At 39.7% G+C, this 17,643-nt stretch overlaps 1 protein-coding gene across 2 annotated transcripts in view; it reads left to right on the forward strand.

The window, feature by feature from the left end:
- Positions 1-17,643, forward strand: part of BBS9 (Bardet-Biedl syndrome 9) — a 337,699-nt gene that overhangs the window by 71,340 nt on the left and 248,716 nt on the right. For both annotated transcript variants that reach the window (XM_080663780.1, XM_080663781.1), the window contains exons 6-8: positions 6,351-6,525; positions 16,300-16,384; positions 16,998-17,181. In XM_080663780.1, coding sequence (XP_080519906.1) covers positions 6,351-6,525; positions 16,300-16,384; positions 16,998-17,181 — 444 coding nt within the window. The remainder of the gene's footprint in view (positions 1-6,350; positions 6,526-16,299; positions 16,385-16,997; positions 17,182-17,643) is intronic.

Here is a 17,643-nt window from a genome sequence, read left to right on the forward strand (position 1 = left end):
TAAAGATTAATGAGTGAGCGTTTCACTTTTTATGTAACAACAACAACAAACATTTTTCCGAGCGTGTGTAAAAGTGGCGGAAGTCCCACAGACTTTCGGACTCTTCTGTTCCCCTGCAGCGGTCTCCCGAAGCTTCCTGTCTGCCTTGCCGACTACCTATACAGCTGTTTCTCATGTGCTTCTCAGACTTGGAGGAAGACCAAGTATGTGTGACAGCTGCATGCTGAGCTGCGATCTGTGCTTGGCCACAGGTCACGTTTGCATTTCTTCACTTGGGTTTCCACTCATTGTGTAAAAGAAATACGAGCAGAGAGAGGTTCTGGAAGCATGCAGCGTGCTGGGTAATGGCAGCCTTCTTCTGTGTGTGCCGCTCCACTCACTCTGCTGCATCGATTCCCCAGAGAGACAGAGGAACCGGTATTCAGGACTGAACCTTGGTGGGGCCCGCGTTGCTATAATCATGAATGATGGGAAATGCTCTGGGTCATGCATGGGCGAAAGGACTGGGCATGGACACACACACACACACACACACACACACACACACACACACACACACTGCTCTATACCATGTTAGTGAACAGATTAGGACTTAGTAGAGAAAACTGTTAATCTAGCAGTCAGTTCAATATGTAATGGACGACCAGTTCATGCATATGCATTATGTTAACGCTCTGACTACATGATATTTTAACACCAGGAAGCGAGACACACTAATAAATATTCATGTCATAAGGCTGCCCTAATGACATGAATATTTCCCGCCTTCAGCCTCCAGCCTCACAGGCACAAACATTTTTCTTTACCTTTGGGAATGAAAAATGCTGATTTCCAAAATCCTTCCAAAATGTGTTTGGTAGGTCCTTTCTCTAATTGTTTCTAGATCTTGCAAAGCAAAATGGTTATTTTTCTCTCATCATGGTCTTAACCGCTGGGATATAAACATCCAGATTCAAAATTCTGATGAAATCTGTACCCTTCCTAATTATTTCAACATTAAAAGACATTTTCTCCGTATAGTGTAGGCATACTTTTTGAGAAAGCATCATTAAGATATTGTCATCTTTTCAGTCAGTTGCTTTTACAGTTCATGCCCATTCACTGGATCAAGTTTAATTGCCTGTGCCTGCTTTTCTAATATGTTCCTTTTCTCTCCCAGAAAATTCTTCTGTTTTTACCTTTGACCCCTATTCATTCCTCCTATCTTTTTCAGTCTAGGGTACATCCTACCTCTATTATGAAACCTTTCCCAGGAAGTTCAGTGTCATTAAGCTCTTAGCTTTTCTGTAGTACTTAATCTGTTTTACTTCATTTAGATTGTCTTAACCTGTGTTATTTTAAAAAATGGACTTAGTGTGGCATAATGGAGCCTTCCAGGGAACATGGGTGGTATAATGGAGCCAGATAGATTCCAATTGGAGTACTAGCGCTGTCATTTTCTAACTTTTTGGGCACTAGGCAAATTATCTAAGCTTTGTGGGTTTCACTCCTTACGTGCAGAATGGGACAATTGTCCACCTGTTAGAGTTTCTAAAGAGTATAGCTAACAGGCTGGATCAATGTTTAGCTCAAAGGCAGGACCATAACAGGTGCTCAGCAAATGGCAGTCGTAGTTATTATTGCTGTGGTTCTATATTCCTCCTAATATCATCCTGGGCTGAGCACGTGGGAAGGTATCGTTGAGTGTGGTTCACGGTGAGGTCACGTAAATAGCTCCTGAAATCCCATCAGTGTTATGAGGGCTTCCTGTTGGCTCTGTTCTATCAGAACTACGAACCTCTCAGGCTTCTCTGGGCCGTTCTTTCTGTTCCCATTATCTGTAAGGGGAGCCTCTGGTATGCATCCTGAAGCGGCTTCCAGGACAGCGAGTTGAAGGATTTATTTTTGAGTCATGTTTTGGATTAATCCCTACATTTTTCCAAACATCAGCAGCCAGGATTGTAATAAATAAAGCATTTTTCACTTAGTTCAAATGCAATCTGTGAAACTCACAGAATAAAATCGCAGCCAATCAAGCAGTTGAGTACATTATTTTGTCTAGCTCACTTTAGCTCAGCAGACATCTATTATATCTCCTATCTCCAGGCATTTCATCATTGGTGGATTTCCAAAGATGAACAAGATTTGGCTCCTGCCTGTGAGTGAGAGACATAAAAACTGATCATTTCAATCTATAATTAGTTGTTAGGAGGAGGTAAGGATGGGATCACAGATAGAGGGTGTCTGAGTGGGAAGAGAAGGCTGCTAGGAAGACGTGACCTTTAGCCTGTGATGTCTGTCAGAGGAAAAATGGCATGATCCACCTGATTCAGGGACAGAGACCCAACTCGAAGAGCTTCGATATTTATGGAAATTTATTGCCTGCAAAGTTCATAGGTGGGATTGACTCCAAGTGGCTCAACCCATGTTCTCATGGCCCTGTCTTTCTTTTTTTTAAAAAATATATTTTATTGATTTTTTTACAGAGAGGAAGGGAGAGGGATAGAGAGTTAGAAACATCGATGAGAGAGAAACATAGATCAGCTGCCTCCTGCACACCCCCCACTGGGGATGTGCCCGTAACCAAGGTACATGCCCTTGACCGGAATCGAACCTGGGACTCTTCAGTCCCCAGGCCGACGCTCTATCCACTGAGCCAAACTGGTCAGGGCACTTATGGCCCTGTCTTAACTGTGCCCACGGAAAAGTCAGATGGCCTCCATGACTCCAGACCTGCTCCCCTCACACATTGCTCCCCCAGGGGAAGAGCAAGTTTCTCTCCAGTTCCAGCTCAATCTAAGGATTTGGTTTTTCTCATTGCCCCTGAACCAATCACTGTGACTAATGGGATACTAATTGGTTTTCATAAGTCAGGGTCTACCCTCAAGCTGAGAATAAAGTCAGTCTCATTCAAACCTCATGGCTAAAGATGAGTGGAGAGGGGAATGCATGACCAGGAGGCAGCCAGGAAATGTTTACTAGACCAGGGGAAGCGGATGAAGTCTTCTGGGGAAGGTAATAATATAAGCAAAAGCAAGGAAGCGTGCTCCATCATAGTGCGTGTGGGAAACAGCAAGCAGTTGAACATTAATTCAACATGTATTATGAGACTTTGAAAACAATTATAAAATAATAATGTGATGGTATATTTGGATCTAGTTGCTGTACATTATTTCATTTCATTTTCACAACAGCTAAGGTAGGAATGCCATCTTGTTGGTAAAGAAATTTGAGCCCAAGCTCATAGCTAATAATTGGTGGAGCTGGATTCAAACCCAGGTTATCTGACTCTAGAGGCAGCCCACATGGATATTACAGTATATTAAGTACTCTCTTCTTCGTTGCTAGAGTTTCAGAAATAAGACCTCTATATTCCATGCTAAGAAGTCCTGTTTTCTCTGAGACTCAAGTTTTCTTTAAGCTCTAACTCTGTCTGTCATCCATGGTAAGGCGTTGGTTCTCAGACTTTAGCATGCATCACATAGCCTCGAGGGTCTATGATTGCTGAAATACGATTGCTGGGTCCTAACACCGGATTTTCTGATTTAGTAGATCTAGGGTGGGATCCTAGAATTTGAATTTCTAAGAAGTTTCTAAAGGACTCGGATTGCTGGTGGTCTGGGAGCCACACTCTGAGGACCACTTGTTTGAGGTCTTTGGGAGGCTGAAGGTTTGTGGTTCGGTGATATTCAACATATTGAAATGCTGCTTGGAAATACACATGCTCTCCCCTCACATTCTTTAATACTACTGATCCGAAGAGTGTATTTGGTTTCAGCAATATCCTCCCCCAAAGGTCAAGGTCATTGCATGTGTTTCATTGATTGGATTTCTCCTGTCTCTCTGATTCTTGACTTATTAAAACGAGGTTTATTGCTCTTCTAGGTCTCACTCAGTTCCTAAGCTCAGGTCCCCCTTGAGTGTTAAAAAGTACATTTGTGTACAAAAGACATATATTTAAATGCTTTATTTTATTGGGTTACATTTTTAGTATAAAAATTTAAATATCAGAAAAAGTAACGTGAACATTCATATTTCCACCATCTAACGTCAACAGTTGTAGATGTATATACATGTGTATACACACATTTTTTTTTTATGAACCATTTTAAAGTAAGTTACAGATCTTGTGCTCCTTTGCCCATAAATATGACAGCATTCTCGTACGTGGTCACGATTCCAGGCTCACGCGTCAGAGAATTAACAGCAGTCCCTAATGTTATCTAACCCGTGGTCATATTCCAATTTCTGCGGCTGTCCCCGTGTCTTCTCTGTCAGGATCCAATCAAGTGAGACTAAACCCTAAGACTCAGCAATACTGTGTTTTTTTAATGACAGGTTTGATTGCTTTAACCAAGGTCCAGTTTAATGATGGCTTAAGTTAGGAAGATGTTTATTTCTGTCATATTTAACCACCTGGAGATCAAGTGGTTCAGGACTGATAGGGGAGCCTCCATTTCGGAAACCACGATAGCTGTTCCAGCCCTACCACCATGCTGGGAAGAGGGGCGGGAGTGCATACTCTGTCCTTTTAAGGGCATGTTTGGGTGTTGTATGTATCACCTCAGCTCCCTCCTCCTTGGTAGGAACATAATCATATGATGCATCTGTGTTAGAGGCCTGGAAATGAAGGCTTTATTCTGGATGGCCACGTGTCTGGTGATAATTCAGGTATCAAAAGAAAGGATGGCTACTAGGGCAGCGGGTAGCATCTCTGCCACAAGTTCTTCTTTCAAATGACTGAGCTATTCCACATGAGATTTAATCCATTTAATTACTCCACGTACATTACACTATGACATTTGTCCCTTTGAACTATATAGGGCTGGTAATTGCTCCTACACTGAGTCCAGAATGTTATTTTTTAAAAAATATTTCATAGATGTACTGGCATTTTTTTTTTTTTTTTTTTTTTTTTTGGTTAGGACGTAGCTGTCCCTGCTGATAGCTGTCAGTGTCTTCACAGTTTTCTCATGTGCTGTTTTCTTTTCTCTGGGCTGGGAAAGCAGGTAACAGGAACCATCATAATAAAGCTATGATTTAGTGTGTGTCCCACATGTGCTGTCCGGTGTTAGACCTGTACATCTTACGTCTGACTTTGGAGCTCTTATGCAAATGTAAGAGCTGAAGCTCCCGGGTGTCAGTAACCCGTTCCTGAGAACTGCCTTGTTATTACCACACTTAAAATGAGAATCGATGCCCTGCGTGAGATCTGGGAATCTACCTGGGGAAGGTTTGCATGATTTTCATTACAAAGACTTTGCAGCATCTTCTTCGATGCTTTTGAAGCATTTTTTTTTTAATATATTTTATTGCTTTTTTACAGAGAGGAAGGAAGAGGGATAGAGAGTTAGAAACATCAATGAGAGAGAAACATCGATCAGCTGCCTCCTGCACACCTCCTACTGGGGATGTGCCCGCAACCAAGTTACGTGCCCTTGACCGGAATCGAACCTGGGACCTTTCAGTCCGCAGGCCGACGCTCTATCCATTGAGCCAAACCGGTTTTGGCTTGAAGCATTTTTATACTTTTTTGCGGGGTGCAGACAGGTGGGCTTGCTAAATAGTTAAGTTCTCCATGGATGAAGGACTCATTGCCTAATAGATCTCTGTGAATACATTTGTATAGCATGCATACAAACCCATAGCTCTTTGGAAACCTTTAACAAGCATAGTAAATATTAGATTTTAAAAAGCTTGGACTGCAAAGCCTGCCATACATCATAAAAGAATCTGAACCTGGCTGGTGTTGCTCAGTGGTTGAGCATCAACCCATGTGCCGCGCATAACCGCTCCCTACAAACCCATGCACCAGGAGGTTATGGTTCGATTCTTGGTCGGGGCACATGCCCGGGTTGCGGGCTTGATCCCTACTGGGGGTGCGCAGGAGGCAGCCGATCAATGATTCTCTCTCATCCTTGATGTTTCTATCTCTTTCTCCCTTTCCCTTCCTCTCTGAAATCAATAAAAAAGGAATATATATATATATGAAAGTATGAGGCTGACCTATTATGCAGACAAATAGCCTTGTGCAGAACAGTTGTTATATTTCTGATTTTGGGAAAACTGGTATCTTGCAAAGAGTCATGCTTGCTCTTAGGGGTTATCTTGAGCTAGAGATTTTAGCACACAGTAAATGAAAATAAATGTATGTAAAATGATAGACATCTGAATCCTTTACAAATTGGGAAATGTATATATACTGGTATGTAATAATCTGATAGCTTCACCAGTTTGTAATTTAAAGTTTGAACTGCTCATTTTACCGCTTGGGAGAAAAAATGAACTATGACGTATTTGTGGCAGATAGTGATGAATTATAACAGTGTATTTCAGAATAGGCCACCTACTTTCCTCTAATTCTTCTTCAGGTCGGGATTTAATTTGTATCCAGTCTATGGACGGGATGCTGATGGTGTTTGAGCAGGAAAGCTATGCCTTTGGGAGGTTTCTCCCTGGTTTTCTCCTGCCTGGCCCCCTTGCCTACAGTTCCCGGACAGACTCCTTCATCACTGTCTCTTCCTGCCGACAAGTGGAAAGTTACAAGTAAGTTTGGATGTCCACCTTTGAAATCGGTGTTTTTGGTGTGTATGTTGCTGATTCATTTTTCCCCACAAAGAGCTAATGTCACAAATTAAGAAGAGCCTGTTGTTTTTTTTAATAAGATGAAATTGTGGTGACTTAGATTTTGGTACTTCCAGCTGTCTGGTGGTCCTTGTCCCGGCTGTAAAGGGATAAGAATGGCTATTTCAAAGAGAAAGAACTTGTGGACATGGCCAATAGTGTGGTGACTGCGGGGGGAGGGGAGTGGGGGGAGGTGAAAGAGAAGGTATATGGGGATAAATGGTGATGAACAAGGTAATAAAATAAAGGGGGAAAAACCATAGAATAAAAAAATGACTATTTGGTAAGTTGTTTGTTTTTTTTACAGGATTAAATGTGTGTCAAGTTGCCACCCTATAGAAAATGCTCAACAACTTTTGGGACTGTTCCCTGAATTATAAATAATAAAACACAGGGTCAGTGGAAAAGCCTGATACAAAGATGCATATATGGAATTATTTTATAACAACAATAAAAAAAAGAACGTATGTGTACATAGGAAGAATACTGGCAAGAAATACAAGTGTTTATAAAAGAACAATTCATAATAGAAGTGAATGACCCTATGAAAGCAGTTTGTACTTTTTGCTAGAACTTTTTTTGGTTTTGTTGACTTGTGTTTAGAGAGACACCTTTTTCTCCTCTATCAGCTACATTTCAATAAAAATTAAGGTTTTGAGTTTTTGGAGGTTTTGTTTTGTTTGTTTTTTTAATCCTCACCACCTGAGGATATTTTGTCCATTGAATTTTTAGAGAGAGAGGAAGGTAGGTGGTGAGGAGAGAGAGAGAGAGAGAGAGAGAGAGAGAGAGAGAGAGAGAGAGAGAGAGAGAGAAACATGGATGTGAGAGAGACACATCAATTGGTTGCCTCCTGCACATGCCCCGACTAGACTGGGGATGGAACCTGCAACCCAGGTACATACCCTGGACGGGGAATTGAACCCATGACCCTTTGGTTTGTGGGCTGATGCTCTACCACTGAGCCTCACCGGCCAGGGCTGGCGGGTGTGTATTTGTTGTTGTTGTTGTTGTTGTTGTTGTTGTTGTTGTTGGAAAGGGGAATGAGGAAAAGAAAGAAATCCATGCTGGGAAAAGAAATAGATTTGGAGACTTATAGTATCTTCAATCACTTCTTTTATCTTACTGACGGCAACAGTTAGAACTTTAAACGTCTAAGCAACACTTCATTATAGCTTTTCGGTATTATTTTTGGCCGCCCGTTTTCCCAAGGCAGGAAGAAAATATAAATTAATCAGACAACACCTGTACATTTTTGTCTTCAAGTTTCAATATTGTGTACATAGCAAAGCAAAGCAGTTTTCCCTTCCTAAGTGGCTTTTGTGAATTATTGTCAAGGCATCTAGGATTCAACACTGAAAACAGGCAAGTGCTTGTGACTAAGCAGAAGTTAACTGATGCGGTAGTGCATTATTATATCACATTCCTTCTGTAACTCCTGTGGCTCTTGTCCAAAGGAGATGAATGAGTTGTGGCATTGCTACTGGTAATAAATAAAATATTAGAGTTATCTTGAAAGGCTGAGGAAAATATCTGTATAATACATTCAAGCCTGTCACAATGTAAGCAATATTGAGGAGATCTGCTTTTCAGCTTTCCACCCAGTTCTGTGTCTCAACTCTTGCCAAGGAGCGATAATGGCGGTGCCACACAGGGGTCATCGCACGGAGACTAGAAGGCTCCCTGACTTACTCTTTGAAACGTGTGCATAGGAATTAATTTGGTAATAACTCCCGGAGTTGCTGGATGAGGGAACAAGGCGTAGGTTTCCTTAACGTGTCAATTTAATCCCACAGGAGCTCACACTGTTTTAAGTATGGTGATTCAGCATACCAATCTATTAAATTCATCTACATGTAGGGCTAAAAAATATACATGTTTTATGTGGGTCTTTTATAATGATACAAATGCATGGGATATGCGATTATTGTGAAATGATGACAAGCAGGGGGTTTATACCATTAAGTAGTATGTTGTAGTTCTATATGCTTTCAAGTTTAATAGATAAAATTAAATGATAATCATGGGTGCAATTTAGGATGGGAGAAAGCATGAAAACGGCAGGTTCTTTTGAGATTTCACTAAATATCTTTGTAATCAGTGAATAGAATGCCATCAGTTAGTATAGAAGGCGTCATTTTCATTTCTCCCCCCTGAGTTTAATTTCAAACTTTAACAAGAGTGAAAAAAAAAGTTAAATTGGGTCCAAGGAAGAAAAATAAAAATCATCAAGGTTTAGAAAATAGGAGTGATGAGAAAACATGGTAGATGTTTAAGAAACAATTTCACTTGTAAGAATTAACAAAGAATTTTGATAAAATGTTTCCTACAAGAAAGTTTGTAGGACAATTGTTTTAAATTGTAGGGGGCGGGGAAGGAAAACAACCTCAGTGATCAGAGTAGGAGATCAGATAATTAAACATCCATATGTCATTTTCATTTTTGCTCCTGCTGTCTGATTACTTTAGAACAAGCTCAGTTATGTTTTACGAGGAGGGAGGGAAGGCCGTGGGTCTCCAACCTCAGTGGACAAAGAATCACCTGGGAACCCTGTCATAAAATGCACGTTTGCAGATTCCCAGGCCCCGACACTCCAGATTTTGATTTAGTAATTTTGGGAAAAGTCCTAGAAATTGTCATTGCACACACACACTCCAGGCTGGATTCTAATTCAGGGACACACATTGAGCGTTTTTTTTTTTTGAAGTGAGAGAATTGTTTGCTGTTTTTGGAGAAGGTAGGTTAGGTGCCACTATTCTTTTGGCCATGTTTATCAAAACTTTGAATCATTTTTATTTTTAAAAAATATTTTTATTGATTTCAGAGAGGAAGAGAAAAGGAGAGAGAGATAGAAACATTAATGATGAGAGAGAATCGTTGATTGGCTGCCTCCTGCATGCCCCACACCAGGGATCGAGCCAGCAACCCAGGCATGTGCCCTGACCAGGAATTGAACCATGACCTCCTGGTTCATGGGTCGACACTCAACTGCTGAGCCACACTGGCTGGCTGAATCATTTTTAATTCTCTTTTTCATTCCTTTCTTGTCAGAGTTATTCAGTCAGTAAATCCTGACCTTTCTATCTTTTTTTCCTTTTAGTCAGCCATTGTTGTCCCATTGGGATTAAGGCTTTTATCTTTTCAGTTGGATTTATGATTTTCTTACCTCTAGATTTTAGGGTCCTTCTTATAGCTATCTTTTAAAACCACCTCTTTAAGCCAGAATTTTTCATTCTTATTAAAAAAATCTGAATTTTCTTATATTGAAATTTAGTACTCTTTATAATCTAGTCCCATTTTACCTCTATTATGTTGACTTTCAGATTTGGAAGGGACTTTTAAAGGTAATTCGTTCAACTATCCTCCTTTTTTCACCTCCTAGATATATTTTTGCCTAAAACACTGATTTTTGCTCAGTATCATATATTGCCTTCTTATATTGTGCTGAGATGTTCCAGGGGATGTCTTGCATTATCAGGTTCCTGAGAGCAGAATGTGCCTTAAATATCTGCTCACTGATGGAATAATTCGGTTTATTGGTTCATTCATTCATTCATTCATTCAGGAAACATTTTTCAAGAGGCTTCTATGTGCTAAGTACAGGAAATGCAAAGTCAAATAAGACCTGTCTCCTGTCCTCAAGCTGTAAGCACGTGGGGGACGTAGCATATCAATTGGCTGTTTCAGTTCTCAGTGAGGCAGGCTATGGCGGAACTGTGCACCGGATACGGAGGAGGCCTGCGGGTGGGACCTTCGGATGAGAGGTGGATGCAGGGAGGCTCCATAGGTTACATTTCTCTCCTCTGTGCTAACACTCGCCCTGCACCCTAACAGTGGCTCGTGGTGCATTGTAAGTAGATAATAGGCTTTACATATTTTAAAATAGCGTTTTTGAATTGGACAATATTTTGAAAAGATGATTGTGTCCTTCACCAGTCTTAGGCTCTTGTCAAATGAAAATATTTGGGGTTCTCCATATATGTCCAGGGCTTTTCTCTCTTGCTCATGCTGTACTCTGCCTGGAATGCTTTTCCTTCCTTCTTTGCATATGAAAATAATTTCTGGAAGCCTCCCTGCTTCCCTTCAGTTCTTCTGTGACCTAGCTCTCCAAGTCACATCTCCTCCTTCTCAATTTAGAGTAGTTTTCCACTGCTTTTCACAAGTACTGTTTATGCTTTCACTGATATTACATATTTGCTTGTTTTTCTTCTTGACTGAGCTAAGTGATCTTTGATGGCAGGGATTTTCTATCCCCTGAAGTGCCCAGCATTGTACCCTGTTGAAAGTAAGTGTTTAAGAAGAACTTGATGAAGGAGTGAAAAGTTTGTAAGGAATGTTTCTATTTTGTTACTGGCTTCTTTTAATGAAAATGATTCCCTCTGGCACAATCAAGCATGTTTTAGCTATAGTTGAAAAGGAACAATGTAAGGCTCTGTATCCAGAGCTTTCCATTTCTAGTAGAGTTCCCCAAGTTAAATATAAAGGTTTCAAAATCTCCTGTTATCCTTTGAGGTGCCAACTATGTTTCATTTGAAAATAAATGATTGTGGAGGGTTTACTTTTGTACTCTGTGACACCTCAATCCATATTTTAGCTCCTTGCCGCTGTTTTTACGATGTGTTACAGAAGAGCACTAAATTATGTGGTGGAGTTTGTCATTGGTGCTCCACAGGACCCATTAAGCACTTGTGGTTATTGGGCCAAAAAGCACCACCGTTCATCTGGACCTGCTGTATTTGTGATTACTGCCTCTCTGTTCTGAGAAACATGTATGACGCTCTTTCATGGAATCTTATTACATTGGGCCAAATTGTTCTTCAGCAGTCTCAACAAGGGAATCTTTTAAAAAATATTTTATTGGTTGATTGATTTCAGAGAGGAAGGGAGAGGGAGAAGATATAGGAACATCAGTGATGAGAGAGAATCATTGATTGGCTGCCTCCTGCATGCCCCCCACTGGGGATCAAGCCCGCAACCTGGGCATGTGCCCTGACCAGGAATCGAACCGTGACCTCTTGGTTCATAGGTCAACACTCAACCATTGAGCCACGAATCTTATTCTTTTTTTTTTTTTTTTTTTACTATTTTATTATTTTTTTTAATTTAATAAATCTTTATTGTTCAGATTATTATAATTGTTCCTCTTTTTTCCCCATAGCTCCCCTCCACCCGGTTCCCACCCCACCCTCTGCCCTTACACCCCCCCCCCCTCACTGCCCTCATCCATAGGTGTATGATTTTTGTCCAGTCTCTTCCCGCATCCCCCACACCCCTTTCCCCCCGAGAATTGTCAGTCCACTCCCTTTCTATGCCCCTGATTCTATTATATTCACCAGTTTATTCTGTTAACCAGATTTTTTTATTCACTTGATTTTTAGAATCACTTGTTGATAGATATGTATTTGTTGTTCATAATTTTTATCTTTACCTTTTTCTTCTTCTTCCTCTTCTTAAAGAATACCTTTCAGCATTTCATATAATACTGGCTTGGTGGTGATGAACTCTGTTAGCTTTTTCTTATCTGTGAAGCTCTTTATCTGACCTTCAATTCTGAATGATAGCTTTGCTGGATAGAGTAATCTTGGTTGTAGGTTCTTGCTATTCATCACTTTGAATATTTCTTGCCACTCCTGTCTGGCCTGCATAGTTTCTGTTGAGAAATCAGCTGACAGTTGTATGGGTGCTCCCTTGTAGGTAACTAACTGTTCTCTTGCTGCTTTTAATATTCTCTCTCTGTCTTTTGCTCTTGGCATTTTTAATTATGATGTGTCTTGGTATGGTCCTCTTTGGATTCCTTTTGTTTGGGGTTCTGTGCGCTTCCTGGACTTGTAAGTCTATTTCTTTCACAGGTGGAGGAAGTTTTCGGTCATTATTTCTTCAACTAGGTTTTCAGTATCTTGCTCTCTCTCTTCTTCTGGCACCCCCATAATTCTGATGTTGGTACGCTTGAAGTTGTCCCAGAGGCTCCTTACACTATCTTCTTATTTTTGGATTCTTTTTTCTTTTTGCTTTTCCGGTTGAGTGTTTTTTGCTTCTTTGTATTTCAAATCTTTGACTTGATTCTTGCGATCCTCTAGTATGCTGTTAGATCTCTGTATAATATTTTTTATTTCAGTGTATGCTTAATTTCTAGTTGGTCCTTTTTCATATCCTTGAGGGTCTCGTTAAATTTATCGGCCTTTTCTAGAAAATTCTTGAAAAACCTTATAACCGTGGTTTTGAACTCTATATCCAGTCGTTTGCTTTCCTTCATTTCTTTCATTTGTGATCTGTTTCTTTGTCTCCGCATTTTGGTTGCTTCCCTGAGTTGATAGAGTGGCTTTGTGTGCTAGGTGTCCTATAGGGCCCAGTGGCTCAGCCTCTCCAGTTACCTGAGGTGGACACTCTTCGTGCACCCCTTTGTGGGCTGTGTGCACAGTCTTATTGTATTTAAGCCTCGATTGTTGTTGGTATCACTGGGAGGAATTGACCTCCAGGCCAATTGGCTGTGAGGATCAGCTGTGTCTACCAGGAATCTTATTCTTTTGCTTATATCTCTCGACACTTGAATGGTAAGGAAAAAAAAATCCAAGTGTTTTCTTTATTTCAGAATTTCCAAGTCTGTTTGTAATTCTTTACAAACAATTGGTTTTGGTTAGGATTCCATGTACATTATTGGTCACAGTTAAGAGGATAAGAAAGAATCATAAAATAGATGCTATTATAAGTTTGTCATCATCTATATTTACTGTCGGCTACGTTTTGTAATAAATACTCTTCTGAGTCGTCTTCCAGGAAGAGAAATGACCTGGATTTGGAAATCAGGAGTCAATTTTGGCTGTGTCTCTGCCTGCTGTTTTGATGTTAATGAGGCCACTTTAGGGGCTCACTTATTCCTCAGATGAAATAATAACCCTTTGTAGTTATATAAGAAGCTTCAAACAGCTCCAGAGCTTTGGATTTTTGCAACCATCTCATTAATATCCATACCATCGTCGGGTAGGTTGGTGTCTGCAGGAAATTAGCCACCTCTGTAATTAATCGCCTAAGGTTAGAGCCATAGCAGGACCAACTCTGGGCTCATGGTCTATCCCCAGTGCATACAGTTTCTGTTACCGTGAACTGGGAAGAGTAAAACAATCCGATTTAGAGGTTGGAATGTGAGGCCTAGATATTTGCACTTCGGAAGACACAGACATTTTGAAAGGCAGTCTCAGTTGGTATGGAGACATTTGCTGCAGCTGCCTATGGGATTTTTTAGTCTAGTTTTACAAGCCTGAGATCGTCACCCTCCTACCTATTTGGTCTCCTTTCCCATGACTCAGTCCTCCCTGCCATGCATCTCTCCTACACTGTTGTAGCCTTTCATGTCTCTTTTACTGGTGTGTGCCTTTGCTTGTGCTGTTTGCTTTGCCATAAAACCTTTACCTCTTTTTAAAAAACACACACATTTTTATTGATTTCAGAGAGGGAGAGGGAGAGAGAGAGAGAAACATCAGTGATGAGAGAGAACCATTAATCGGTTGCCTCCTGCACACCCCACACTGGGGATCGAGCCCCCAATTTGGGCATGTGCCCTGACCAGGAATCGTACCGTGACCTCCTGGATCATAGGGCAATGCTCAACCACTGAGCCACGTAAGCTGGGCACACTTTTGCCTCTTTACCAGCACAGTGAGTTTTCACTTACCCTTTAAAATGTAGCTTTCTCCTCCTAAACCAGTACCAGGAACATATATGTTCTTCCACTTCCATTTCTGTTTCTGCTACCATGTTCCCTTGGTACTGCATGCATACCTTCCATTAGCACAGGGTGTTCTAAGCTACATTTATCTGTTTGTATATGAATCTCTACTACTTTGGGAGGTCCTAATGAATATGGACCATGAGTATTTTTTCCATTGTCAACGCTTGTATCAGACCCCTGCTATATGTTTATTGAAGGAATGAAATTCATACACATTAAGCTTCCTTATTAACTATAAGACTTGTCTTTATGAATGTCTTGCAAAATCTCACTTAATTCATAGTCATTCTGCCTCCAACTGAAATTGGAGGCTTTTTACAAATGAAGTGTTCCTGATCGAGTAGGATGGTTTTAAAGCTGGTATATGATATATGAACACCACTATACATTTCAATGCTTATGTAGGTATCTCACATTGCCTTCATTCAGGTCCCAGATGTTCACATGATCAGACATCTTTCTCTTAGACAATATGAGGTGTCTGAATATATCTTTTACTGATTTTCCTCTTAGCTATGGAAGAACAATGCAAGGAGTTCTGATTCAATAGGAGGGAAAGGAACCTATGAGCCTGAAGTTTCTTCATTTAGAGTGTGATTATTACTCTCATATACCATTAATTACTGGGAAACAAGCAAAATAAACTTTCTTGGCTAAGTTAATCACTTCTAAAGTGAATGATATTTACAAATTACTATTATTTAAAATAGATTTTTATTGATTTCAGAGAGGAAAGGAGAGGGAGAGAGAGATAGAAACATCAACGATGAGAGAGAATCATTGATTGGCTGCCTCCTGCACGCCCCCTACTGGGTATCAAGCCCGCAACCCAGGCATATGCCCTTGACTGGAATCGAACCCAGGACCCTTCAGTCCACAGGCCAACGCTCTATCAACTGAACCAAACCAGCTCGGGCTACAAATTATTTTAAAGAATGATTTGAGCTAAATGTTACTATTGAAATAAAAGCTGTGAAGTGCTTATAAAAGTAATAATGTCCATTATTGAGAACTTCTTACATATCAAATAAACTACTAGGTTATTGATTTATCTTCTTATATAAACCATTATCTGTCGGCTGATAAATGAGCACCTAATATATACCAGATACTATACTAGACACTATATTACTTTTCTTTTTAATCCTCACCTCAGGATATTTTTTCCATTGATTTTTTTTTTTTTTTAAAAGAGAGTGGAAAGGAAAGGGGCGAAGAGAAACAGATGTGAGAGAGACACATCAATTGGTTGACTCTTGCACATGCCCCAACTGGGGCTGGGGATCCAGCCTTCAACCGAAGTACATGCCCTTGACTGGGAATCAAACCTGTGACCCTTTGGTCCAAGGGCCAATGCTCTAACCACTGAGCAGAACTGACTAGGCTATATTACTTTTTAATTCTCTTAACAATGCCTGCGTCAGCGATTATCATTCCCATTTTATACATGGGGAATATAAGACACAGAGTGTTCAACTTGCCAAAATTCACTCAACTACTAAGTGATTTAGCTGGGGCTTAGATTCAGGTCTTCTTGGTTCCATCGATTACATAATAATAATTTCTGCTGCATCTGCCAGCTTTCCATTATTTACATTTTTCTTCTATTTGGTGTTTTGGTGCTAGATCATTCTTGAGTATTGTTATTTGTCACATAAAATTTTAATGGAAATGCCTTGGTAGTTGGCAATCTATATTCCCAATATTGAATTTTGGGACATACGGTTATAATTTCTTGATCATGACAGTTTTACATAGTCTTATGTCACAGTATAATTCAGTAAGAATTCAATCTTAAATTTTACAGTTTTTAAAACCAAGGTAAAAGTGGTTCATTAGGTTTATAGATTATGTGTTTTATTTACTTCTTTTTCTTGATCAGCTTTATTGAGGTTATGTGCTCTTAAAGTTTAAAATAACTTCTACTTTTAAACTCTAAAGTCATTTACAATTATTTCATATCTTTCAAACAGGTACCAAGTACTCGCTTTTGCAACAGATGCAGATAAAAGACAGGAGACTGAACAGCAAAAACTTGGTTCTGGAAAAAGACTTGTTGTAAGGCCATTTTTTAAAATATAAAAATTTCAGCAATGTTACATTTATTTTGTTATTGATTTATTTTTTTATTTTTTAAAATTAAATTTTTTCTATTTTTCAATTACAGTTGACATTATTATTTTATATTAGTTCCAGGTGTACAGTGTAGTGGTTGGACATTTATATAATTTACAAAGTGATCCCCCGATACGTCTAGTACCCTACACGGCTGGCACCATACATGGTTACAGTATTATTGACTATATTCCCTATGCTGAATTTTACATTCCTGTGACTGTTTTGTAACCTTTCATCATTTCCACCCAGCCCCTTACCCCCATCTGGCAACCATCAGTTTCTATGAGTCTGTTTTGTTTGTTTATTTAATTCTTTAGATACCACATATAAGTGAAATCACACAATATTTGTCTTTCTCTGTCTGACTTATTTCACTTAGCATATTATCCTCTAGGTCCATCCATGTTGTTGCAAATGGTAAGATTTCATTCTTTTTATGGCCGGGGAATATTCTATTGTTTGTATCTACCACATCTTCTTTATCCAGTAGTCTATGGATGGGTCCTTAGGTTGTTTTTTTGCAACTAAATTGATCTTAGGTTTTCCTTTGCAGGTAGATTGGACTCTAAATATTGGAGAGCAAGCCCTTGATATATGTATTATGTCTTTCAATCAGTCAGCATCTTCCGTTTTTGTTCTTGGTGAAAGAAACTTTTTTTGCCTTAAGGATAATGGTCAGATTCAATTCATGAAGAAACTTGATTGTAGCCCAAGTTGTTTTCTCCCGTACTGCTCAGGTGTGTAGAGAGATTTTCTTTTATCTCTTCCATATGTCAGGGCTGTGCTATTTACACCAGAAAAAGGCAAACTCACATGCATATGAACATCTAGGAAAATACTTTTAAACTGAACATGTAATGGAAATTTTAACTTTGAAAGTTTGAATAGAAGTTTGATATAAAGCACACATTTGGGTTTGTCAGTCATTTTACTTTGTACAAAAGGATTGTAGAATTGGCCCCAGGCGTACATTACTGCTTTCCAAAATGAGGCTGTTCACGATGCTTCCAAGAGAACATCAGACCCCTCTGTAAGCAGAACGGAGCATAGTGATGCCTAGTAGAATGACTTTTCTGTAGTGAATGCCCAGAAAATCATTAGCTTCAATGTGTTAAATATTAATGAAACCCATGCTTTCTAGATGAAATGCAAAAATATTGGCTAGTATCTGGTTATAGCTTTCAAGTCTATAATTTTTT

Source organism: Plecotus auritus (assembly GCF_963455305.1).
Source record: "Plecotus auritus genome assembly, chromosome: 4".
Lineage (NCBI taxonomy): Eukaryota > Metazoa > Chordata > Mammalia > Chiroptera > Vespertilionidae > Plecotus > Plecotus auritus.